Source organism: Natrix helvetica (assembly GCF_964273705.1).
Source record: "Natrix helvetica genome assembly, chromosome: 6".
Lineage (NCBI taxonomy): Eukaryota > Metazoa > Chordata > Lepidosauria > Squamata > Natricidae > Natrix > Natrix helvetica.
Window position 1 is genome coordinate 493,199 of NC_138553.1, and position 23,746 is coordinate 516,944.

At 60.4% G+C, this 23,746-nt stretch overlaps 1 protein-coding gene across 8 annotated transcripts; it reads right to left on the reverse strand.

Moving 5' to 3' along the window:
* Positions 1-521: 521 nt before the first annotated feature.
* IMPDH1 (inosine monophosphate dehydrogenase 1) lies at positions 522-23,746 on the reverse strand. 8 transcript variants are annotated; one of them, XM_081956830.1, is made up of 16 exons: positions 23,511-23,745; positions 15,137-15,235; positions 11,898-11,946; positions 11,550-11,651; positions 11,291-11,365; positions 10,857-11,063; positions 10,471-10,558; positions 10,124-10,323; positions 9,540-9,630; positions 8,496-8,591; positions 7,798-8,055; positions 7,157-7,301; positions 6,769-6,912; positions 5,149-5,232; positions 2,085-2,101; positions 522-1,226 (listed from the first exon to the last, which is right to left on the reverse strand). In XM_081956830.1, the coding sequence occupies exons 1-16, from the start codon at positions 23,693-23,695 to the stop codon at positions 1,177-1,179; spliced, it is 1,890 nt and encodes a 629-aa protein (XP_081812956.1). In that variant the 5' UTR covers positions 23,696-23,745; the 3' UTR covers positions 522-1,176. The 8 variants fall into 8 exon arrangements, with proteins under 8 accessions (XP_081812956.1, XP_081812951.1, XP_081812949.1 ...); XM_081956825.1 differs by lacking the exon at positions 2,085-2,101 and having other exon boundaries at positions 5,188-5,232; positions 8,496-8,599; positions 9,539-9,630; XM_081956823.1 differs by lacking the exon at positions 2,085-2,101 and having other exon boundaries at positions 8,496-8,599; positions 9,539-9,630; positions 23,511-23,744.

A 23,746-nucleotide genomic window follows, 5' to 3' on the forward strand; every position in this document is an offset into this window, starting at 1 on the left:
TGCAGTCCTGAAGGTGGAAAGTTAGGGGTCTTACTGCCCTTCCATCTGGGAAGGAATTTGGGGAGGGGGCTGTCAGGTTCTGCAAGCAATCAGAGGGCTTCTCCTCCAAAGAGCATCCCTGTGTCCTGACTTGGGGGGGGGGGAGTCCCAAGGAGTGGGTGGGTCATTACATTTCTCCTCCCAACAAGCCATTTTTTCAGTGTAAACTTTGGTCACTAAATGAATTTAAGTCACTGACTGTGCCCATTACCCTCTTCCAATGGGGAACTGGAGGCAGCCTTAGGAAAACACGAACCATCCAAATGGATTGAGGAGATTCTGAAAAGCCCCCTCCTCTGCTCCTCAAATGCTGGGCCAGGGGAACGTCGGATGGGGGGGGCTCTAGGGGGCGGCTTCATGTGTGTGTGTGTGATCTCCTGGCCAAGAGTCGAGGCTAAAACCCCTGACACCTGGTCCCCCACCCCATTTCTTCTCCCCTCCCCACCCAAAATCCAGCGCAAGAACCAGCAGAGCTGCTGAAATGACACTCTGATGCTTTTATTTACGAATAACACAGGACGTGACTGTGGGGCCCTGGCATGCGAGAACATTACAGCATTGGGAGGGAATCCAGGGTTGGGGTGGGGGGAGAGCTGCCCCCCTTCACAGTCCAGATCCTCTTCCCCAGAGAAGCATGGAGGTGGCTGCAGTGGGGGCCGGAGAGCCAGCACAAGAGGGCCAGGGGCTGGGCAGAAGGGCTTGGACAGAGGCTGCCCCCACCCACACCTTTGCAGCTGGATTTGGTCCCTTGCAGCTCTGTCTACCTGGGCCCACCCCCTCCCTCCCCACACCAGCAGGAGGGCAGCAACTCCTCCTCAGCTGCCATCCAAGGGCCAACCCCAAGGCCCTGGGGGCTGGCTCCAGCTGCACCTGCCAGGCGTGAGGCTGTGCCCAGGAGGGGGGGACCGGCCAAGGGGCCACCTGTAGGCTGGAGGCCAGGCGCTGGGGGAAAGCCCAAGAGGGGCATTCATCCCGCCCGCCCCCAATTCTGCCCACCAACGCCGGGCAGGAGGCCTGATGTGCCGCCAGCAGGGCAGCCCAAAGCACAGGTCTTGGGCCGCAGCCAATCCAGAGGCGAGAAGAGGTGGGCGCGCTGGTGGGCTTCAGCAGTGGCCCCTGGCAAGGGAGCCGGAGCGGTCACTGGCCGCTGCTCTGGAAGTTGTCCTCAGTACAGCCGCTTCTCGTAACTGCAGGGGGGCAGAGGTAAGAGGAGGAGGAGGAGGATCAGCCCCAGCTGGAGGGGGAGACCCCTGAAATCAGTCTCCCAAAGGGGGGGGAGGGGAGAGGAAAGCCCCACGGTGCCATGCAATCCCCCTTCCCAGCTCCCCTCCCGAAGGGCTTTCTGGGACCCCCAACCCTTGCCAGGGAGGTTGGGGAGGAGGGGGAGACAGCAAAGCAGGCGGGGAGCCAAAGGAGGGTTGGGGGGCAGCAGAGACACAAGGTCAGTATGAGAAGCCAGGGAAGGGGGCTCCTGTGGGTCTCGAACCCTCAGCCCATAAGAGAAAGGTCAGGGGCCACTCCCTTGGAAAGAAGAGAAGCCATCAGCCCTCCCAAAAGAATTGGGGAGCCCCTCCCATCCCCCAGGGATACCAACACCACCACCTCCATGGCCACAAGGGACGAGGGGCACCAGGCATCAGACGGAGCAGAGCTTAGCCCCTGCCAAGGGAGCCCACCCCTGGCCAGGCAGGTTCGGGATAGAGGAGGCATCAGGTCTGGGCAAGGCAGCACCCACTTCGCCCCTTCTTCTCCCTCAATCTCCTGCCCTCCCCTCCCCCCTGGGCATAGCCACCCTGGCACCCCTGAAACCACCAGGCCCCACTGCAGATGGCACTCCCCCAGCTCCCCCATCCACAGGAGGGGCTCATGGCAGAGACCAGGGCCGGGGGGGGGGGAGGGGGGAGGGGCTCGCCCAGAGCAACTGGCCAAGCAGGGGAGGGGAAGGGCTGTGCAAGGCGCCCAATCCACCATCCTGTGGTGATGGGCAGAGGGAGCCACTGGCCCCCGTCCAGCACACCCAGAGTGGCTCGGAGTCAGTTACTTACATGGCAGAAACGTAAAGCTACAGGAAGGCAGTGGGGGTGGGGGGCGGGGGGCGGGGGGGAGAGGAGAGAGAGAGAAAGGGAGAAGGTCAACGTGTTCTCCTCATTCGAGGCCACCGTCACCACACCAGCCACCGACCTGCTTGTTAGCTGCCAGGCCTACAGCACGCCCGGGGCCCCCAGCGCTGGCCAACTAGCAGAAGCCCCTCGGCTTGGCCTTCAGCCCCCTCTCTTCTTTCCCAGTCGGGAAGCCCCCAGGCCTTCCTGCAGCCCTGCGCCAGGACCCACACAGCAAGGCAGAGCCTGTGCCAGGCCAGCTCGGTTCCTGGGGTGCCACAAAGGGTGGGTGAGGCCCCTGGGGCTCCCCTGCAGGGCCCTGACGTGCACCCGGAGGGTCCCTCAAGCCCCCCTGGAAGGACAGCCCCGGAGCTGCTCACCTCCAGTGGGCGCTGAAACAGGGGCAGCTACTGGCTGACCAGTCAGGGATGGGAGAGCCAGATTTGAGTTTAGTGGGGGGGGGGGGAAGACTTTGGTCAGTGTCTTTCTCTCTCTCTCAAACCTCCCCCCTTTTACCCAACTGCCACACCCCTCAAAAAGGATCGATTAAAAAGACCCCCACCCGTTTCCTGCTCCTTTGCACAAGGCACCCCCAAAACAGGCTGTTTCACGGCTGTTTTGGCCTTCCTAGCCCCAAAATCCTAAGTCTAGGGACTTGGGGGGGGGGGGGCAGCCAAGAAGAATGAAGCTTGGGCACCAGGAGGAATAATCAAAGAGCTCCCCCAAAGGACGCAAAGGTTTTGGGGTTCTCGAGGTCTCTTCCTACAGGAAGCAGAAAAAGGGGGAGCAGAAAGACTGCTGGCTGTGGGGACACCCCCAAACAGCTTCCTTTTACAAATGGCAACCGTCCTCTGCCCCCCGCCCCCCCAATTCCACTCGGTGAGGAAAGTGGGACCAGGGCCAGCAAAACCCCCCCTGCAAACCCCATTTCATTGCCCTGCCAGGACCTGCCAGCCCTCCTTGGCTCTCTGGGGGGCTTCCAGCAATTCCACCTCCAAACACCACACCCCCAAATTTGAGCCTGGAGGCCAAAATGGGACTGTCCAAGGAAGAGCCGCTTCCCGGAGCTCCCAGGGGGAGCCAGGCTGAAGGCGCAGGGCAGACCTCCTGCAAGAGGAGCTTCCCCACCCCAAGCAGAAAAGAAACTTCAGGGCAGAAGCTCCTTGTGATGGGCTTTGGGGTCCATGTGCTTTATGGTATGGGATATGTAGTGCCTATATGGAGAAACGGCCTCGGGACAAAGTTCCCTAGCTTTTTACTCTGCCACTAGGGAGAAAAAGTTCCCCAGGTTCTCCAGAAAGTAAGGACAAAAGAGGAAATAGAGTAACTGGCACCAGCCCTTAAGACTTCTATCCCGCCCCACAAGGCTCTCCAGCCCCCTCCAAGAGGTTTACAGAGTCAGCCTCTTGGCCCCCAACAATCCGGGTCCTCATTTTACTGATCTCAGAAGGACGGAAGGCTGAGTCAATCTGGAGCCGGTCAGGATCAAACTCCTAGCAGTGGGCAGAGTCAGCCTGCAATCCTGCCCTCTAACCACTGCGCCACCACAGCTCAAAACTATCACGCTTTCATACCCTGTGCCGGTTTTTAAATTCTTCCGTTTCAGGCTAATCCCACACCAACTTCTACCCCCTTCTGAACACGGCTGAAGAAGAGACCGGGGTGCTGCCCTCTCTTCCTCCCTTTGGTGGGGTAAGGGGAGCCCACCCTCAGGGGGTCTCCCTTCCTGGAAGCTCTGCATGCAGGGGAAACACCAGGGCCTCCTGGGGCCTTGCAGGGAATCACTCTGGGGGGTTCCTGGGCCCCAAAAGATGCTGCCCGAAGGGCCACTACGGATGCCTGCTCAGCCAGATGCCTCTGCCCTGAATCGGGGAGCTCAGGGGGGGGCAGGGGGGAGTGCCAGCTGTCTTCGAAAAGGACTGGCTGACGGACAGCCAAAGGGAGGCTGAACTGGAGTGATCTCTTTGGACACGGGGGGTGGGGGGAAGCCTGGGGACCCTAAACAGCTGGTATAGAGACAGGTGAAGTGCCCCAAATAAGGCCCAGCCCTGGAGGAGGAAGAGAGGTGGAAGGGCAGGTGTGCAGGTGCCCCCCTACCTGCCCTTCCATCTTCTGAAAGAGATCCCTCCCCCTCCCCCTGGGCTTTTCCTCTGGCCAGTCTGAATCAGGCCCAAGGAGGAAGGGGGCGCCTCCCTCTCCTTGGACCCTGGCACCGCTGGCATCGGCTCAGGCCCAGCGCCCCCCAAGCGATGCTGCTCAAGCAGACCCACAGTCCCTCTGCAGCTGGAGGGTGTGCGTTCCACACAACAACCGCAAAGCAGCAGACAGCCACAGGGGCCCCTAGACCCTCCCCTGGCCAGGGCGCCCCTGCAGCCTCCACTTGGGACAAGGGCCGAGGGACACGGGAAGGCAGCAACTCTGGGCACCGGCCAAGGCAAAGTATAGAGGGCACCTTTGCTTTCAGCCCCTCCCCTTCTGGTGGTCAAGCAGCAGCCCCCAACCCCCCCTCAGCTATGTCCCAAAGTGGGGATCTGGATGAGCGCCAAGAAGGCCCTGCCCACTCCCCTTCAAGCACCCAAGGGGAAGACAAAGGTTTCGGGGGGGGGTATTCCTCCTCCGAGGCTGGCAAAGGCCTGAGCATCCTCCAAAAGCCGAAGGGAGCTTTTCCTCCTGGTCCTCCTGGTGCCCACTCACGAACCCCCGGCCTGGAGGGGGGCAGAGGAGGGCTGTGCACAATGGGGCCCATGCAGTGGGGGGAAACCTAGTGTAGACGCCCAGAGGCACCAATTGGCAACAGGGATTCGGGGGGGGGGGGGGCAGGACAGCCTTGGCAGCTACTGGGGGGGGGAGGGAGGGAGAGAACGGGGGGGGGGGGGAGAGCAGAAGGAGGGGGCCACCCATTCCACTGGACTGGCTAGGCTTGGACATGGGGGGGCAAGGGGCAAGGGGTGGACAGCTCCTTGGAAGCGGGGGAGGGGGTTCAGGGCAGCAAACAAGCGGAGAGACTTACGAGTGGAGGCCATGGACCCCCCCCTCAATCTGGGCTGACCTTGTCCTCTTCTCAAACTTCAGTTCCCCTGAATACATCATGGAGCTGGGAAGAGAAAGGGGGGAGGGGGCTTAGGGCGGCTTCCTTCTCCCCTAAGCCCACCAGGAGCTCTGGGCTTCGTGCAGAGGGGAGCAGGGGGGGCGCTTGAGGGGTCTGAGGGGGGCTACAGCAGGCTCAAACTTCCCAGCCACAACACAGGAGGAAACTATTCGGAAAATAATGGAATGTGCTGAAATGAGTAAACTGACATTTGAAATTAGAGACTTAGAAGACGAGCAATTTTATAAAGTATGGGATTTGTTTTACCAATGGTTAGACAAAAAAAAACCTGGAAATGAAACTGCTTACTTGTGTATTATTAGAAAGTTATAGTTATTGCTATGAAAGTTTCTTTTTATTCAATAGAGCACTTGTTCATACGATATACAAAGGACAATAATGAATCTAATGTATAAGAGTGGGATGATTTGAATATTAGGTATAATTGTATGTAATGATCATTTTATATTGGAAAGATTTTTGTATATTAAATTGACTGATGATGATGTAATGAATAACTGATACATATATGAATTGAAATATTTAACTTCTACTTGGATTAATAATGGAAAATTATTTCTGGAGTTGTGGATGATTGGTGACATTATGGTCAATTGAAAGTAATGATGTACAATGTGAATTAATGGGAATCTTTTTCCCCCTCTTAATTTCTCTTTTTTAGAGATAGGTGATATTATAATTCTATAAAGATTTATTGTTCCTTAATAGAAAATTATGGATTCAAGAAAATAAGGGTTGTTAGAAATGAAAGAATATTAATGGTAATTTGAACACATAATGCTCAATGACAGTGAAGTATTTATATGTTTAATGGATAACCAGTGATTTTATTCTCAACTTTAAAAACTGATGCACAAAAGCTTGTAACCAAATGACATGCTTGACGAAATTGTGGAAAGTTTTTTTTTTCTCTTTGTGTGTGTGTGTTCTGTTTTGTATGTGTTGTTCTGCTTTGTTTGTTTTAAAAAAAAACTTCCCAGCCACCTTGGAGACAGAGTGTGAAAGAGACAGAAAGAGGGAATGAGGGGGGGGGGATCAATGGACCCCAGTCTAAGGGGGAGCCCCCAGCCAAGGGCCCCAGGCCTTGGGGGGGGGGCGTGAGCTTTGGCAACATACGTATGGATGGAGGGGGGCAACACAGGGTGTGAGGAGGAAGAAAGCTGACCCTTCTCATGCTGGGGAGGGGGGCCAAGAAGGGGAGAGACAGCCTGGGGAGGAATCCCGGCTGGGCAGCTCCCCCGCAGGGGCCTTCTTGGGCCCCCTTTCCCAGGCCAGGCTCCTGCAGAGAGGCTCTGTCAGGGGAACCTCCGGGGGCCTGAGAGAGGCTGTCTGGATTTCAGGCCACCCCGTTCTCCTTGCATTTCCACTGGGGGGACGCTGCTTACCCTGGGGCCCCTGCCACAAAGGGCCCCTCCCAGGACCTCCTGCTGCGGGAGGCTCCCCCGTCCCTGACGCCTCCCCTCTCTCTCCTCCCATCTGTTGCCCAAAGCGGCCGTCCTCCCCCCCCCCCAATGGACTCACCGCAGAACGGAGAGGCTTCTGGCGCCAATGTCCTGGCAGCCGTGCTGGATACCAGCAATCAGGTAGGGCACAAACTTGTGGATGGAGCCCTTGTCCTGGATGGAGCCGGAAACACCCTGCGCCACCTTCACCTTGTCCCCCTCGCTGCAAGGCAAGGCAGGGGAGGCGCTGGAGGGAGGGCAGCTGGGCCAGACCCCTCCCCTCCACCCAGATGCGGTGGGGCTGATGGGCCAGCCATCCTTATGGCAGCAGCTCGGCTGTGGCCCTGTTGGCAAGCTAGGAACCCCCCCCCCTTCGCAGGGGCTCCCTTGGGGCAGCCCCTCCCTTTCCTCCTGCTCCTGGGAGAGCTGCTGTTGCCATGGGGGCCCTTTCCCCCCTCCCCCCCCACCTGAAGTAGCGTTTCTGGCTGTTGCGGTTCTTCTCCATGGCGTCCAGGGAGCCCATCCCCCGATACTTCTTCAGCCGCACTCCGTCGGAGAAGAAATACTCCCCGGGGGCCTCTGTGGTGGCCGCCAACAAGGAGCCCATCATGACTGGGGGGAGAGGAGAGGGCCGGAGGTAGGGCGGAGGGCTGCAGCCAGGGGGCCCTGCCACTAGGGGGTGGGTGGGGAGCCACGTCAGGCCAAGCCTCCCTCCGGCCGGGGTCTGGGGGGGCTCGGGGGCCAGGCCCAGCCACCCTCTCTCACGTCAGCCTCCAGGGACAACGAGGAAGAAGCGGGGAGAAGCCCCCCTGAGCTGCGCTGAGGATTTATGGGGGGGCTTCAGGGCCCACAGCGAGGCAATTGATCAAGAGCTCAAGGGGAAAAGCTCCTCCGATCCAGAGGTCATTTTCAAGCAACGGACATTCAAGGAGTCCACTCAAAAGAGGCCCGCTCTCTGCTGGGGGCCTGCAAGCATGCAATGCCCCTTGGCAGAACAGGAGAGAGCCTGCAAGGGCATGCATGCATTGTGGCAGGACTGATCGCCCTCTCCCGGACCACCAGGGCTCAGGCCTTTCTCCCCTCCCCCTCTCAGGGGAAGCCCCCTCACCTGTGGAGGCCCCCAGCGACAGGGCCTTGACCACATGGCCCACCGTCTGGATCCCACCATCCGCGATCACAGGTACCCCAAACCGGCGGGCATACTCTGCCACTTTGTAGACTGCGGTGCCCTGAGGCCGGCCGCACGCCATCACTGAGGGAGGGAGAGTCATAGGCAGGAAGGGCCCACCGAGGGTCCGGCCCAGCCCTCGGCCCCCCCGGCGGCTCCAGAGAGCCACCGGCTGCAGCCAGGGAAGCGCAGGTGACTCTGAGCGGAGACCCAAGGAGGAAAAAAGGGTGATTGCGTTGCAGTCTCCGGGCACGGGAGTGCCAACCTTCCCAGCTCCTGGAACTCTGCAGCCGGTGCCCCTCCAGGCTCCGCCCTCAGGGCCCACTGCCAATGGCAAGAATGGCCTTCTGAGCATTCCACTCGGCCTCGCCCAGCCCCGCTGACCGGCAGACCAGTGGGGAGGTAAAGGCCAAGAAAGGGGCTATCTGGCCTTTGCTGGCGGGCAGGGGATTTGGGGCAGCCTCTCTGGCTGGGCAAAGGCCGACCCCAGAGGATGACCAGCGCTGCCTGTGGGCTGCACGGAAGGCTGAGCCCAGAGGGGCCGCCTCCAGGACCCCGGGGGGCACATGAAGAATTCAGAAGCCGCTTCCTCCGAGGCAGGGAGTGCCCCCCCCTTGCGGGTCCCACCCCAGGCTCACCTTCCTGTGTGATGCAGATAGAGCCGCAGCCCATGCCCACGCGCAGGGCATCCACGCCAGCGTCGATCAGGTTCTTGGCCTGGGCAGCTGTCACCACTGCACATCCCGTAGGACAGAAAGCAGAAGGTCCCGTAAGACCCCCGAGCAACAAAGGGCCCCTCCCCCCACAAGGGCCCTCGGAGTCCACTCTAAGGCTCCCTTCTGGTACAGAGGACAGATGCCCCCCACCCACCCCCAACTCCACTCTGCAGCCTCCCTGCCTGCCTCCCTTTTGGCACAATAAAGCCAGAAAATGTCAATTCAGGAATTTCTGCGAAGTCATTGAGCGTAGAGAGCCAAGCAGCTCTTGGGAGACTCTTCCAGAAACAGCAGCGCACAGCAGCCGCTCGCTCTCCCTCTAGGCGGAACTCAAGCCTTGGGTTTCTACACGTCCTTCTTGCACCCAAGGGGCACAATGGCCAAAGGGGGCCACTCTGGGCCCTACCTAACCTGTCCGCCCATCCGTCCATCCCTCCATCTTCAGTTGCAGACAGAAGTGGCTTTCCTCTGAGCGTGAGAATCCCCATGGGGAATCTTCTAAACAAACGGAGGTTTTGGCAGGAAACCTGAACTCTGCCAGGGGATCCAATGATAACTCCCCATGTACCGGTCCTTGTTTATAAGCCCATCGGGGGATCAGGCTTCAACCAAAACACGCTGTGAAAAATGTGCCCCCCACGGACAAAGGCCACCCACATTTTTCATGGTTCTTTGGTTAGAACTCCGAGGGTCGCTTCATCTGCCGATAGGGTGATAGGTAAGCAGAGCTACTCCTGGACTTACAACAGTTTGTTTAGTGACTCTTCAAAGTTACAACACTGAGAAATATGACTTCCGCATTTTTCAGAGTTACGACCTTTGCAGCAGCCCAAGGGTCATGTGATCACAATATCAGACGCTCGGCGGCTGCTTCCTAGTTATGACCCCACAGGGCCCCCCTCAGCTGGGGAAGCAGCCTGGAAGCAAGGGGGGACCCCAAAGGCCATGCCCCCCCCAGGCGCTCACCATTGCCCCCCACGACCTGCAGCTCCGGGGATTTGTGCTTGATGTAGTGAACCATGTTGATCTGGTAGACGGAGTTTCCCTGAGAGGAGTCCTGGGGGGGGAGGAAAAGAAAGGACCACTGGGCACCCCACACAAGCACAAGGCAAGCAGGGTTGCCTGGCCGCACCTACCCACCAAGGGCAGAGAGCAGCAGCCCTTCGGGTGCCATGCCAGGGGGGCAGCAGACCATGCCAAGCGTAGCCTTGAGAGGGCCTCCCCCCTGGAACAGACCAGGCTCCCGGCTGCAGAGTTCTGCCTGCCTTAAATCCAGACAATCCAAGAAGCTGCTGGGGGGAGGGGAGGGGCTGCAGGAGGGGCTTCCATGCCCTTGACCCGTCTACCCGAGCAGCGGAAGGGGGCCTCCGTGAGCCTCACAGGCGGGAGCAGAGCTCAGTCTACATTCCGGGGGCTCCTGAGGGGACTCAGGGCACACTTTCAGCTGGGGGGGGGGGGGGCTTAGTCCTTCCACAGGCTGCTTGGGGCACAATTTGGGGGTCCTGAGCAAAGGAGATGAATCACCCTGGGGGAGGGAGCTTTGAACCCACCAGCACCACCACGTCCACACCGGCCTGCACCAGCAGGTCCAGCCGGTACTTGTCGTCCTCCCGGGTGCCGATGGCTGCCCCACACAGCAGCTGCTTGCGGGAGTCCTTGGAGGCCAGGGGGTAGTCGCGGTTCTTCTTCAGGTCTGTGCGGGCAATGATGGCCACCAGCTCATCCACCTCGTTCACGATGGGCAGCTTGCCTGCAGGGCAGGAGCGCCAGGCGCTCGGTCAGGGCACACCCAGGAAGGGGGCCGCCCTGCCGCCGGCCTCCCCTCCCTTCCCAGGCCAGGGAAGACCCTCCCCACATCTCCCGGCAGAGGGCAGGGCGGCCTCCGAGCCCCTCATACCTTTCTTGCTCCGCTGCAGGATCTCATTGGCCTCTTTCAGGGTGACGCCTGCCGGGGCCACCACCAGGTCACTCCGCCTGGTCATGACCTGCGGAAGGGAAAGGGGGGCAGGGCTGCAGCTGGCCTACTCCGCCCCTGGAGCGGCAGGATGCCAGCGGCTGATTTAGGCATGGGGTGGGCCAGGCCAATCAGGCTGCTTTGCGTTTGGGGGGCCAAGAGGGAAGAGAAGAGCGGCTCCTGAACTGGGCTCAGCAGGGGCACCAATCCAGCCGGGCAACTGCCCCAGAGGAGGGTCTGGCTCTTGCTAGCCCCCCTGTGTTTCCCCCCCCCTCCGCCAGAGGGCTTTTGACCCTCGGGAACCCCCGGGGGGAGGGTCGCTGCCTGACCTCACTGAGAGGGGTGTTGTAGTCCTTCTCGGAGAGGAAGTCGATGTCCCTGGAGGTCACGATCCCCACCAGCTGGCTCTCCATCTTGCCCGTCTCCGTGACGGGGATGCCCGAGAAGCCGTGTCGGACCTTGGCCTCGAAGACGTCCCCCACTGTGTGGCTGGGGCTCAGGACCACCGGGTCGGTGATGAAGCCTTGCTCAAACTTCTGTGGCCCGAGGAAGAGGGGAGGCCATTTCTGCAGAGCTGCCCCTTCCCCACTCGGCTCTGCTCCCCCACCCGCCCTTCCCACACAGGGCAGCCTGGCAGGCAAGTCTGGGGAGGGGGCTTCCGACGCAAGGCCAACCCCCTGCCGCCAGCGTCCCTGCGCTGCTCCTGCAGCCCCACACCCAGCCCAGCCCTCGGCCGGACTCCACAGCTCCAAGGGCCTCTCACCTTGACCTTGCGGACTTCGTTGGCCTGGAACTCCGGGGTGCAATTGTGGTGGATGATCCCGATGCCCCCCATCAGCTGCAGGGGGAGAGAGGTGGGGGGCCTGAAGTCCCAAGGCCAGCCCAGCCCTCTGGCCCCACAGCACGAGGGCCCCTGTTTTGGCATCCCCGTGCAAAGGGGCCCCAGGAGGAGCCAACCCCTGCGCAGGCCCACAGCAGGCGCCCCACCAGCCTCAGATGCCTCAGCCCCGCGAGAGGCTCACCGCCATGGCAATGGCCATATCTGACTCGGTGACGGTGTCCATGGGGGAGGAGATGAGGGGGGTCTTCAGTGTGATTTTCCGGGTCAGGGCGGAGGTCAGATCCTGCAAGCAAAGAGGGTCAGCCCAGCCTTCTGCCGGCCAGGTGTGTCCCGTTCCCCCCGTTCCTCTCCCAGGCCGAGCTGGGAGGCGCCACTGGAGGGAGATGGACACAGATGGGCGAGCAAAGCCCATTCCCACCCTGGGAGCCATGCTGGAGCTCTCAAGGCGAGGGAGCCAAAGAGGACAGCCGTGGCCCCCTTGGACGGGCTCCCCAGAGGCCCTGCGGGGAGCCCCCTCTGCCAGACTCACCACTTCGTCTGCCGTGAAGTCGATGAAGCCGGGAAGGATGAGGAAGTCACTGTGGGGAGAGATGGAGAGGTCACCCAGGCAGCCCAAAGGGGAAGCGGGAGGGAAACCAGCCCCGGCCTGGCACCACATGGAGCCCAACGGTTGATACGGCTGCCCGTCTCGTAAAAGAGCAGCTCAGCAGCCACCAAATGCAGCCCTGGACCCTCCTGTCCCACCCCTCCATCCAGGGCACGCCAGGCCCCAATCTCTCCCCACTTTCACCCACTAAGAGCCACGGGCCACTGCGAAACCCTGAAGAGCCCGGACGGCCACAGTGCCTCCTCGCCAGCCGTCCAAGGCTCACCGCCCCCTAAGGAGCCTGGCCTGGTGGGCAGCGGAGGAGGCTGCAAGGCTCTGGGTCAGCCGGAGAGACTTTCCAGATCACAGGGCCGTCACCAGCATTGCCAGGTGTGTGTGCGCGTGTGTGTGCGTGTGTGTTCAGCTGCCTCCTGTAGCACAAAGGGTAAAGAACAAGCAGCAGCAATTTACAAGGCCGTCAAAGGCTGGGGTCTGTTTCAGCTCATCTCCCCCCCCCCGCCCCCCCCAGCCTGTGCTTTGAACCAGGCCATTGCCGGCAGCTGCTGGCGTGTGATTTCTCTGCCTCTGCTTCCCACTGGCGTTTAACACCCACCACGTTTTGTATCTACTGGGTGGAGTTCAAGGCGGCGTCACCTCTGGACATGGGATACCCCAAAGGGCTTTGAAGGGCTTTTATTTGGTTTTTCAACAGAATTGTGCAACAGAGTCCATACACAGAAGAGGATGCCAGCAAGGCAAAACGAAGTGTAAATCCTCAGCCAAATCAAAATTGTGGAGGTTTCCCTTAGAAAACGAAGTGGATCCAAGCCAGGCTTTCAAACCCTGGAGGAAGCTGTCCCAAAGCCCCTCCCCAATTCCGAGAACTCTGCATCACCCCCTTCTCAATTTGACCACATGCTCAGCTTTAAGGCAGAAAAGCAGCCCACCTTCTCTCTGGGCAGCCCCTGCCCTCGCTGACGATGGGCACGCTTCTTTGGTGCAAGGACCAAGGGGCTGCTCCCCCCATCCCTGCAGACACACACACACACACACGCCTCTGATCAGCCTGGCTCAACCCCGCCCACAGCCCCCCCCTAACCTCTGGAAGAGCCCTTGCCACAGCAGCTGACCGATGCAGCACGAAGGAAGGCCACTGCCTCTGGGACAACACAGCCTGACCCAGGCCAGGCTCTCCTTCCCACAGCACCAGGACTGACGGACCCCCAAAGGCTGGTGTGAGAGAGCGATTAAAAGCTCCTCCGTCCCCCTCAACCCTCCCAGAAGCGGCTCTGGGCATGCCCCCCCCCGCCAAAACCTCTGTGCCTCACCTACCCCTAAAGAATGCCAGGCGGTGCTCAGTCATTAAGCATTAACCGAAGGCACTGCTGAGAAGAAGCAAGCAGGTAGCTCAGCAGGTTAAACAGCGGGGTTGTTTAAACCTGCAATTAGGGAGGGACTTAATTGGGAGGACTGAGCCAAACAAGAAGCAGTCCAGCTATCAGAGATATTGGAACGCTTTTCCTGAAGAAATTTAGGTTTAACCATGAAATATGAGCCAAGACGGGCCTCTGCAGAGCAGGGAGGGGCTACGCAGCCCCCCCCCCGCGGGGGTTCAGGACTGCAAGAGAGCAGGGGCCCAACTCTGCAGGGGCGTTTCTGAGGAAGGGGGCACCCCACTTCTCTGGCCCCTGCACCCAACCGCTCTTGCGGCTCAGAGGGGGCTAATTTTAACATTGGTTTTCTATGTCAGAAACAAAGCAAATTTCAGTTTTATTATAAACCTTGCTTGGCGGAGCAGAGAGCACAGAACTGAAAGCGAAAACAGAGGAAAAGGTGCCCTGGCAGGAAGCCACCACCGCACAGCCAGGGGTGGAGGAGGGAGTCGGCCTTCGCAGTGGCCCCCAAACAGGTGGAGGGTGAAGGCCAACTGGGGAAGCAGGTGTGAAAGGAGCCGCAGGTGTCTAGCAAAACCAGCAGCACAAGTTACAAAACTCGGGTTGGTGGAAGGCCACCTGCACTCCTTTGTGCTCCCCCCCCCCCGCATCTCATTCCCACCCTTGGGGAAACCCTTCCGGCTCGTCCGTGCCTTCTCTGTCCCCAAAACCAGGGCCAAGAAAGGGAGGCCCCTCCGTCAAAAGTTTGCACAATTCCCTGCAAAGCTAAGAGGACGCTCAGCCTGCCTCTCCTCCCGCCTGGCTTCTCCTCTCCTCCCAACTGCTTTGGTTTTGTGGCTGACCCTGCAGGAGACCCCGCCTTCCAAGATGCCACGGACAAAAGTCCGGCCCAGACAACGTTCCTGCCAGACCCCCTTCGTGCCATTGCATCCTCCTTCAGGAAAGCAGCCCCTCGGGTGGAGGGCGGGGTCCCTCCTGCACTGCCAAGCAGGCTCAAGGCGCACCCCGACTCCCTCCACACAGTGGTGCATGGACCCTTAAGCAGACTAAGCAGGCTCTTAGGGCACCAGGCCCAAAGGGGGCACCACAAAGTTGAGAAAGAAAAGGAAAAGCCATGAAGATCTGTACAGGCTCTACAGAGGAGGGGGGCACCAAGATCTGTCAGTGCTTAGGACACCAGTCAGCCTTAACCCGCCAGGCGGATGGGATGATGCAGAGGCAGGAGGACTTGGGGTGGGCCTCTCTGCCAGCCTCTCCTGCCCACGTTTTGCAGGGCACCTACGGCTCACAACCCTTCCTGCACAGGCCCAGCTTCTCAGGAAAAGGAGTCGGCTCAGCAGAGACCCCCACACACACACACAACCTGCTGCCTGCCTGGATGGGGTCAGCCCATAAACAGGCCACAGCCAGGGCTTAGCTAGAGGTCTGGGAGAGTTGGGGGGGGGGGTGAGATGTACCATCAGCTGAGCAAACGGGGGCAGCTTCTGCCCACTCCAGCCAAGCGGTCCTTTCCAGGGGGAGAGGCTGCCCAGGCGGGTGGGCGACCGGTGGCTGCAGCGTCCCTTCCGCGCCCGGCCTCCAGTTCACCAGCAGCCCCTTGCCCGGGCTCGCAAAGGAAGGCCAGCGCCCACTCCCCCCCCCCAAGCCCCCGGAGCGTCGGGTCGGCCGGAGCGTCCGCGGAGCTTCCCAGGACGGGCAGAGATGCGCCTCGCTCCGGAGAGCCACGTGCGGCGCCACTTCCTCCCGGGCGGCCGCCGCTCCTGCGCCCCCCGCCCGCCCCCCGCTTACTTGTAGGTGAGCCCGTCCGCCACGGCGAAGAGCTGCTGCGCCGTCAGCCCATCCTCGGGGACGTAGCCGGTGCCGCCGCTGATCAGGTAATCGGCCATGCTGCGCAGGGAGGAGGGAGGGGCTGTCAGCCTGCGCCCCCCCCCCGGACACGCCGCCTCCCCCGGGACTCCCCCCCCCACCTGGGCGGCTCCCCGGGTGCTCCGACGCGGGGGAGGCGATGCTGGCCCCGCGGCTGACCCGGCGCTGCCTGGCTGGGAGCCCCGTCCCCCCCTCACCCCCCCGGCCGCCTGGGCTGCGCTCGGAAGGCTGCCCCGCTGGCCCCGCCGCCCGCTCGCATCGCTGGGCTGAGTTCCTGCTGGCGCGTCAGTCCCGGCGTCCCTTGCAGCGCCCGCCCCCCCCCCCGCCTGGCCGCCCCCCGCCTTCGAAGGAGGGAGGCCGCTCCGGCCGGGGCTGGGCGGGGGCTGCGGGCGGGCGTGGGAACGGAGGCTGCGGGCAAGGCCGGCGGGGAAGCGGCGCTAGTGGCCGGGTTTCCCTCTGCTCACGCCGAGCTTCCTGGCCGGAACTGGGGCTCAGTCAGCGGACTCCGAATCAGCTGGGCGAAGGCGGCTCCCTCTTGCCTGGGCGGCCCCTCCCGGCCCTGCCCAGGCCTCCGCTGGGGCTCCCCGGCCTGGGGGAGGGGGTCTGCCCAGGGCAGGGGGCTGAAGCTGCTCCCCTTTCTTTGGAGGGGGGCTTGGGGCTACTCTTGCCGACCCTTCCCCAGGGGCCTTTCCCCGCCCCCCGCCCCCGCGGCTGCGGTGGGCCCATGCTTCCCAGGGAATTGGGGGGGGGGAGGCAAGCCCTTCTCCCAGCCCTTTCCGGGCCAAATTCAGTTTTTGTGACTTTTGCCTTGATCAGGTTGTGGCGGCTGCTTTTCTCTCCTTCTGGGAAGCCCCTCTGAGTCCACCCAAAAGAGAAACCCAGGAAGCCCCTCCCTCATTCCATCATCCGGTGGCAAGGCCTAGTGGTTTTGCTTTTCCCGAGTAGCCCAGCCCAACCACCGTCCGGCTGAGGGGGTCAGGAGAGGAGGGCAGGGCCTGGCATCTCCCCCTCTGTGTCCCAGCATGGCATTTGGTGCCAACCAGCTCCACTTCCGGATTCATGATACCCAGCTGACCTCTCCCCCCCCCCCGCATCTCCCCCTCTTCCTGATGGGCAATGGCCACCCACGAGCTCATCCGGACCTCCTGACTAGGGCATGAGAGCCAGGCCCAATTAAACGCCTGCCTGCCTCACCAGCCCCGTGACTCCCATTGGCCCCGGCTGAGAGCCCCCCCGGGAGGCCTGGCTGTGCCCAGTGAACGCAAAGGCAGGCACTGAGGCACCAGGACCACATGCCTGGGAGGGCTGAGCTGGGGGTCTCCAGGGGGCGGTGGGGAGGAAGAAGCTTTGCTTCCCCAAAGGGTGACATCTTTGATCTGGAGGCCAAGGCCCAGCGCACAGGGGAGCCAGGAGCGGCTGGGCTGGGGCCAGGGGCCGTTCTTCAGGGGGGCAGAAGGGAGCAAGCGCTCGCCAGGGGGACGGGCCTAGTCGGTGGCACAGAGCAAGAGCAGGCAGCAAAGGGCTTTTTCCAAATCCTGGGCCAGGTAGGCCATTGCTGCCCTGTTGAATCCTGGGAACCGTAGTTCCAGGAAGAGTTGCTTGAAAGAACAGGTGCCTTTAAAGCACCCGCCACATTTCCCGTCATGCTCCTGGGTGGCAAAACAGGAGACCATGCCATGCCACTCCCTCGGCCGAAGGAGCCGCTTTGGCACGGGATGCAAGGCTGGCTAGAGGAACATCCCAGCAGAGAAGCTTCAGCCCAGCCCAGCCCTGCCCTGCCCTGGAACTGGGCTCCCCCTGAATGGGCCGGGAAGATGAGCCAGAAGTTTTCCATTCAATTTAGAACAGAGCTGGAAGGGACCTTGAGGTCTTCTAGTCCAGCCTCTTTAGGGTGCCTTAAAATCCTCATCAAGAAAAGGCAAGGCACTCTGACTATGCTCAGAGACCCCTGTCCCTCTGCTGGCCTAGTCCTACCGCTGGCAGCAATTTGGAGATCCAAGAATTGACAAGTGGGGAGTTTGCCATCATGCAGTCCCCCTTTGTTGGCTGAAGCGAAGCCCCCAGGGTGGGCAGGTGGCAGCTGCTCTACTTTGGAGAGTGCGGAGCAAGTGGTCCAAGGGAGCTCTTGTTGCCCACAAACTCTGATGAGCTGCTGTGCCCAGGCAAAGCTTGTCCTGGTGCCCACCCCCAGCCACTCCCCCCTCGTTGAGTCCTGGCAGAAGAGGCAGCCCGGCAGGGGCTCATTCCTACCTGCTGGGCTCCAAGCCGGAGCAAGAAAGCCTGGGAGCCCTCCTTTGACCTTTGGAAGGGGGGGAGGAAGGTCGGGTTGGTGGCCTCTGAGGACAGAGTCAGACGGTAGGAGGGGCCCCTAGGATCAGGGCCGGGGGGCAGGATGGAAGCTGGCACCCCCTCTTCAGGTAGGGGACCGCCTAATGCAGAGAGGACACCCAGGACCCTGGGATAATGGCCTCTCTGAAGCCTGAAGGACCTGGGGGAGGGGGCTCATTGCAGATCTTCAAAATGGGGGGGGGGAAAGCTTCAGGACTGTTCAAAAGGTGCCCCACCCAGAAGGATACCCCCATTTGTGCCCCAAGGCTGGAATTTACTGGTGCCCCCCCCCCCATGGTGTGTTGGAGCTGCTGCTTCATCTTGTGATTTGGCATCCCGAAAAAACAGTAAATTGGGCTGAAAAATCCCAGTCAGCAGGTCTGATGAGGGAGGAGGGAGGCTAACTCCCCTTCTGTGACGTTCGGTTTCTCGAATGGCAAAAAACTAAGTGTGTCTCTTGATTCGGCCTTGAATGGCTCTTTGGTGGATGCCGACGATGTAATCAGTTGACGGGATGGGAAGCAGCCCTTCATGCATGGTAGGAGGAACGCGATCCCTCCCTGCCCTGCCCTGCACAGGTAGGCAGCCGTGTGTGTAAGTATGTCCATGTGTAGATGGAGGCTGGGTTTGTGTGTGTGTGTGTGTGAATCGGAGCTAGGCTCTTGAGCAGCCGTGACCTCCCAGCCGTTGAGCCTCCTCCCTGCCTGCAGCAGATGAAAGCTGCTGTGTCTGATGTGGAGCTACCCTACAGCAGAGGACTCCAAACCTGACAACGTGACTTGTGGACTTCAACTCCCAGAATTCCCCAGCCTTTCCTCTGCCATACATTGATCTGCTCAGGACTCTTAGCAGGGCTCTGGGCGTCTGCTGCCCCCTACTGGCCTAACTGAAAACCTCACTCCCAACTCTCCCAGGACGACTCTGAGCAGAGGCCACCTGGAGAAGAGTCCAAATTGGGGGACCTGGTGGGGTCTTAGCTGGCCATGGCTGGTCAAAAGGATCACAGATCTTAACCCTGTGTTCAGTGCAAGTCTACGCTCAGGATCACCTTTGGAAGAGGACTCCCTCCCCGCAGCAGGGGATGGGGTGTCTTAGGCATTTCCCCCTTCCTTCCCTCGGGGAAAGAAATCCAGGGGAGTTCCTCACTTCAGGCAACCTTAAAACACCTGCCATTGGAGCCCCTGGGGTTTAACATGCCCTGTTCTTCATTGAGGGAGGGGCTGAAGCTCTTGCTGCCCTCAGCACTCTCTTGGGTGCAGCCCTGGACATCAGTTGAGAGGCTGCTTAAAACGGGCAGCGAAGGCCCCTGCAGGCCCTTCCTCTCCCCCAGCAGCCAGGAAAGCCCCGGGGAGAGCTTTGGGGCTCCTCCTTTTCCCTGGGACAAACCCTGGTCCTCCCTCCCCACTTCCAAAGGATCTATATGTGATCTCCAGGCCACTCCCCACCCTCCTGAACCTCTCCCACCAAAGCTTTGGCTGGATTGACCTGCAGGGGATGAAAGCCTGCAGGTGGCAGCAGTTCATGTCTACACACACACACAGAGAGAGAGAGAGAGAGAGAGGACCTGTTGCTTTGAACAACTTGCCTAGGTAATTACACCCCCAGGGACTCCCCAGAGCCAGCAAAACAGCCTTGGGGCCCAGCAACCACAGTGGCTGCTGTTTGCGTAGCTCTGTTGGAGGGAAGGGAGGTACTGGTGGCTGTGTAGCTCTCCAGTCTGATGTAGCTCCAAGCCTCCACTCTCGGTGGGGGGAGGCATCCTGGGCCCAGAGACTGAGGGCCCTTCTAGCATCTCCTGGTCCAGCCCAGCTCAGCTCAGCCCCGGCTTCAGCTTTGGAGCCAAGCAGATGGGCTCCGGGGGGGGGGGGAGAAGGGGGTAATAGGGCAGGCTTCTGCCTCCCTCCCTGACTGCCAGCGGGTGGCATCGGGCAGCTTAGGAAGAGAAATAAATAAGTGAAACTCTCTGGGAAGCTGGCAAAGCCCAGGAGGAGGAATTTTGGGTGGTTGAGACAACAGATGCTGGTAAAATTTGGATGGCAAAAATCTCAAAGTTTTGCTTTATTTCAGCTAATAATGTGGGACCCCCCCAACGGCCTCCCCAGGGCAGCTGCAGACCCTCGGCAGGCAGAAGAGTGGGGCAGGGTGCCCCTCCCACCGCTGAGCTGCCGATTTCTGCCCTGGGCTTTCCTGCGGCTGAGCCGTCCCTTCAGGGCTTTAGGGATTAGCAGCCGCACGTCACTCTCTGTCCTGAGGCAGAAATAGCCCCAGGAGGAAGCTGCTTTGCAGGGGAAGGGTGGGGCTGGGCCACCGGCCGCTCAGAGCCGATGCCCGTGGGAGGGTGCCCGGGGTGAGGCCAGGGCAGGCCACGTGTGCAAGGGGCAGCAGGCAAGGACCAGCAGGGATGGGGCTCTGCAAAAGCCCAAATGGGCAATTGGGGGGCATTGTCAGGTCAGGGCATCTGCGACACCCCTCAGCCGCAAATTGTGGTGCTTCTGCCCCCCTGCCTCTGGCTCTGGCTGTTGCCTGACGTTCACCGTGTGAATCACAAGGACCAGCAGCTTCAAATGCCTCCTGGGGTCCTGAACCGAGGCTGGACTGAAGACTTACGCCATGATGCCACCCACCCACCCACCCCACCAGTGGGTTGTGAGCCGCTTCCCTTGGGACCCTGCCATTGACAGAGATCACCAGATCTCAAGACCGGATTGACCTGAAAAGTGAAAAGGCTCACAGGATCCTCCAGGCCACCCATCCTGTTCTCCGGGCCCCTCCCCCACAGTGGTGACCCAGCCTGGGCCACCCCCTGCAAAGGATCAGGGGAAGCTGCACCCTCCCTCACCAGTTAGGCCAGATCAGTCTGCCCTCATCAGTGTTGGACGTGCACTTTGTCTGACTCTGGACTAGGTGAGCCATTATTGTGTGTGTGTCCACCCCCCACTCCCAGCCTCCTGCATAGATCTGAGGAGCCCCACTCCAGGGATTTCAAAGGCTTGGCTCTGGCATTGCTGCCCTCTGACCAGCCTCACCAGGTGTAGCACCTCTCCCCTTTCGTTCGCTCCCTGCCAGGCTCTGTTGCATCAGGGCAGGGTCTCCGTGCAGCCCCCTCTCCAGTCAGCTGGGCATCTCAGGGCCAAGGGGCTGGCAGCTGCACCCCCCTCCACAGTTGCGTGCTGTAGCCAAAACAATACACCCCCCCAGGTCAGCCAGGCAGGCCACGCCCTTTGGGCCTTGTCTTGATGTGGCTTGAGGATGGGCGTCTTTGGTGGAAAGTAGCATCCAGTGTCTGCCCTCCCCTTGCAGAACGGACACATTCACACATGCAAAAGCACAGGGGGGCTACAACCAGGGGGGGATCCACCGTGCAGGGGTTTGCAGAGCTATGCTTGGTGTGTGAGAAGCTGGCACTGTGTGGGGTGGGAGTGGATCAGAGCCCCCCTTCTGACATTTGTATAGGCCAGAGGAACTAAACTCGTTTCTAACAAGTCACCAACAAGTTGCCTTTTTTAATTGCAGCCAATTCCAGGGGGAACCTTTCCCCCCCCTTGTCTTTTTTGCACAAGTTGAAAATGTGTGAATTCCAAGATAGCAAATAAATCTTTTTAAAAAAAATATTAATCAAACCAGCTCTTTGAAACCAAAGTGTTTGACATTCAAGGATTGCTGCCAGTCTGTCTAGGGCAGAGGTCTCCAAACTTGGCATAACTGGGAATTCTGGGAGTTGAAGTCCACAGGTCTTAAAAGGGGCCAAGTTTGGAGACCCCCGTCCTAGGATTAACTCCCAAGGTCCCCATCTTGCCCAAGTGGAATCCTGCCTATTTGCTCTTAGGCTGAGTTTCAAGGGGAGCAAAGTTTCAGACCTTATTAAACAAATACTCTTTGTTTAATAATGGCAATTTTGCTGTTTTCCATTCACCCCCAATTCAGTCTCCACGGGGCTGCAGAAAAAGGGGATATTTCCCCAGGGTGAGCCCAATGGGCTCCTGCAGGCCTGCTGACCCAGACTGCCCGTGGCTGCTGCCGCTGCCCACTCTACTGGACTCCTGGCAGCTTACAAAAACAACAATGCGCCTGGCGTTTGTGCTGAGGGGTTTGTTTGCTTGGCCCTCAGTCCAGCCGGAAAGGACAAGGGAGCCCAAATGCTGGCACAAACAACCCCAGCCAAGGTCTACGGATGGCCGGGATTTTGACCCTGCCCGTCCAATGGGTTCAAGGCAGGCCATGCTCCTTTGCACAACAGGAAGGGGGGACAGTCCACGGGGTGGTTTGGGTGTCAGTGGGCCTTGGGCCTCCTGGTCCACGGAGCTGCAAGTAGGGGGCTCCCAAGTGGGGTGCCTTGAAGGGAAGACCCTGCCTGTGAATGGCCCATCAATGGGCAGACCCCGAGGTTTCAAGCCCACTTGCACCCACTATGGCTGGGCTCACACAACATAGTTAATCCCGCAGCCAGATAACGAAGGGTAACCTGCCAAGCCAAACCTATCCTGACATAAAGTACCAGTCCTCTTTCTGCCTGGACTCACATCTCGTCTGAACCCACCTTGATTCCCCCCCCCCAGCTCTGGTTTTTGCACCCCAAATCTTCCTGCAGATGAACCATCGTGCAGGTTGATGAGAGGCTTGGTGCACAGATTCCCAAAGTGAGTGGGTGGGCTTGAGGTGGGAGATTCCTTTTGCCTCTGTGATTCCTCTGTGACTCCCTTCTTGGTTCCCCACCCCAGCCAGATGCTTCCCTCCAAGGAGACCAGGTGCAGTCCATGCATGAGTTAGCCTAACCCTGACCCCCCCCCAGCAGAAAGGAGGACTAAGGGCCTTGTCTCCCCCCACCTCGTCCTGTCCTCTCTCTCTCTCTCTCTCTCTCTCTCTCTCTCTCTCTCTCTCACACACACACACACACACACACACACACACACACACACGCGGCATGGGGGCTGCTGTGCCTCTTCCTCACTAGTCTGCCCAATTTCTGGGCCACCCATTAGGGGCCAGGCTGGCAGTCCCACATCAGGATCAGCTGTGCCTAGGGCACCGGCCTGCGGCAGGGAGCTGGGTGAGGAACTGCTGCGGCTGCTCAGGAGAGCCAAATCTGAACTCGACAATAACAGGAGAGAGCATGATTTAAGGTGGGGGGAGGGTGCCTCCCCTCTTACCCGAAGCTCCTGAAATGCAGAGAGAGGGAGAGAGGCACCTAGAGAGCAGCTAATCTCTCCTGGATCCATTTACCTAACAAAGCCCTCTCAGTAAATCTCAGCTGAAGCACAGCATCACACGCACTGTTTGGCCACTGGATGGTCAAACCGGGTTCCTGCCTGCTTGTGTCCCCCGCTTTTCTTGGCCTCAGTGCTGGAGCCTTTGGGGAGGGGGAGGAATTCTGACCTCCTTCACAACAAGAGACGCTGGGGGGGGTCTCCTCTGCTCCCCAGGAAGGGATTCCCTCAGAAAAGGCTGGAGGGGGGAGGGGAGACAGCAGCCACTCATTCCGGGTTTCACAGCAGCTGGCATTCAGAGACAGGCTGCTCTCCAAGGGGCAGGATCCGTTCATCCAAGGAAAGTATAGGGAAGATTATAATACGCTTTCTAAACCCAGAAGGTCGATTGAAAGGCAGGATTCAATCTCGGGTGAGGTTAAGTAGGTGAGAAAGGGATCCCAGATCGCAGCTCCTCGGCCCAGCGGATGCCCAAGAGATCCGCTCCGGCAGAGGCAATCCATTTTCCCAGGGGTCACCGGGCATCGATGCCAGGCCTGCCAGGGAGAACCGGCGGGTTCGAGCCCGCAGCCTTCCCTGTAGGACTGGCTGGGAGGCTACCGTTGCTTCCAGCGCCCCTCTTGCCCTCTTCCCTGCTTGGAAGCCCCGGCGGCGCAGAACCCCCGCGAGGCCCGACGCGCACCCACCGCCCCTCGCTCCGGGAGCCGCGGGCCTTGGAGGGGCCCCGGAGGGCCGGCCGCCCGCTCTCGCTCGGTTGCGCTCACCTCTCGGGTTCCAGACCGGCCTGACAGAGCCGGGCGTTGTAGCGCTGCGCCGCGGTCCGGTGCCCGGTGTGGAGCGGCGCACAGCCGGTGGAGTCGAGTCGCGGCGTCCTGGGGCTGGCTGGTTCTTGCAGGGGCCCCACGATCAGGCTGTAGTCGTAGGGCGCCATCGCCGCCTGCCCGTCCATGGCCACGGCCCCCTCGACGGCTCCGGGCAGCCCAGGCGGCGGCGGCGGCGG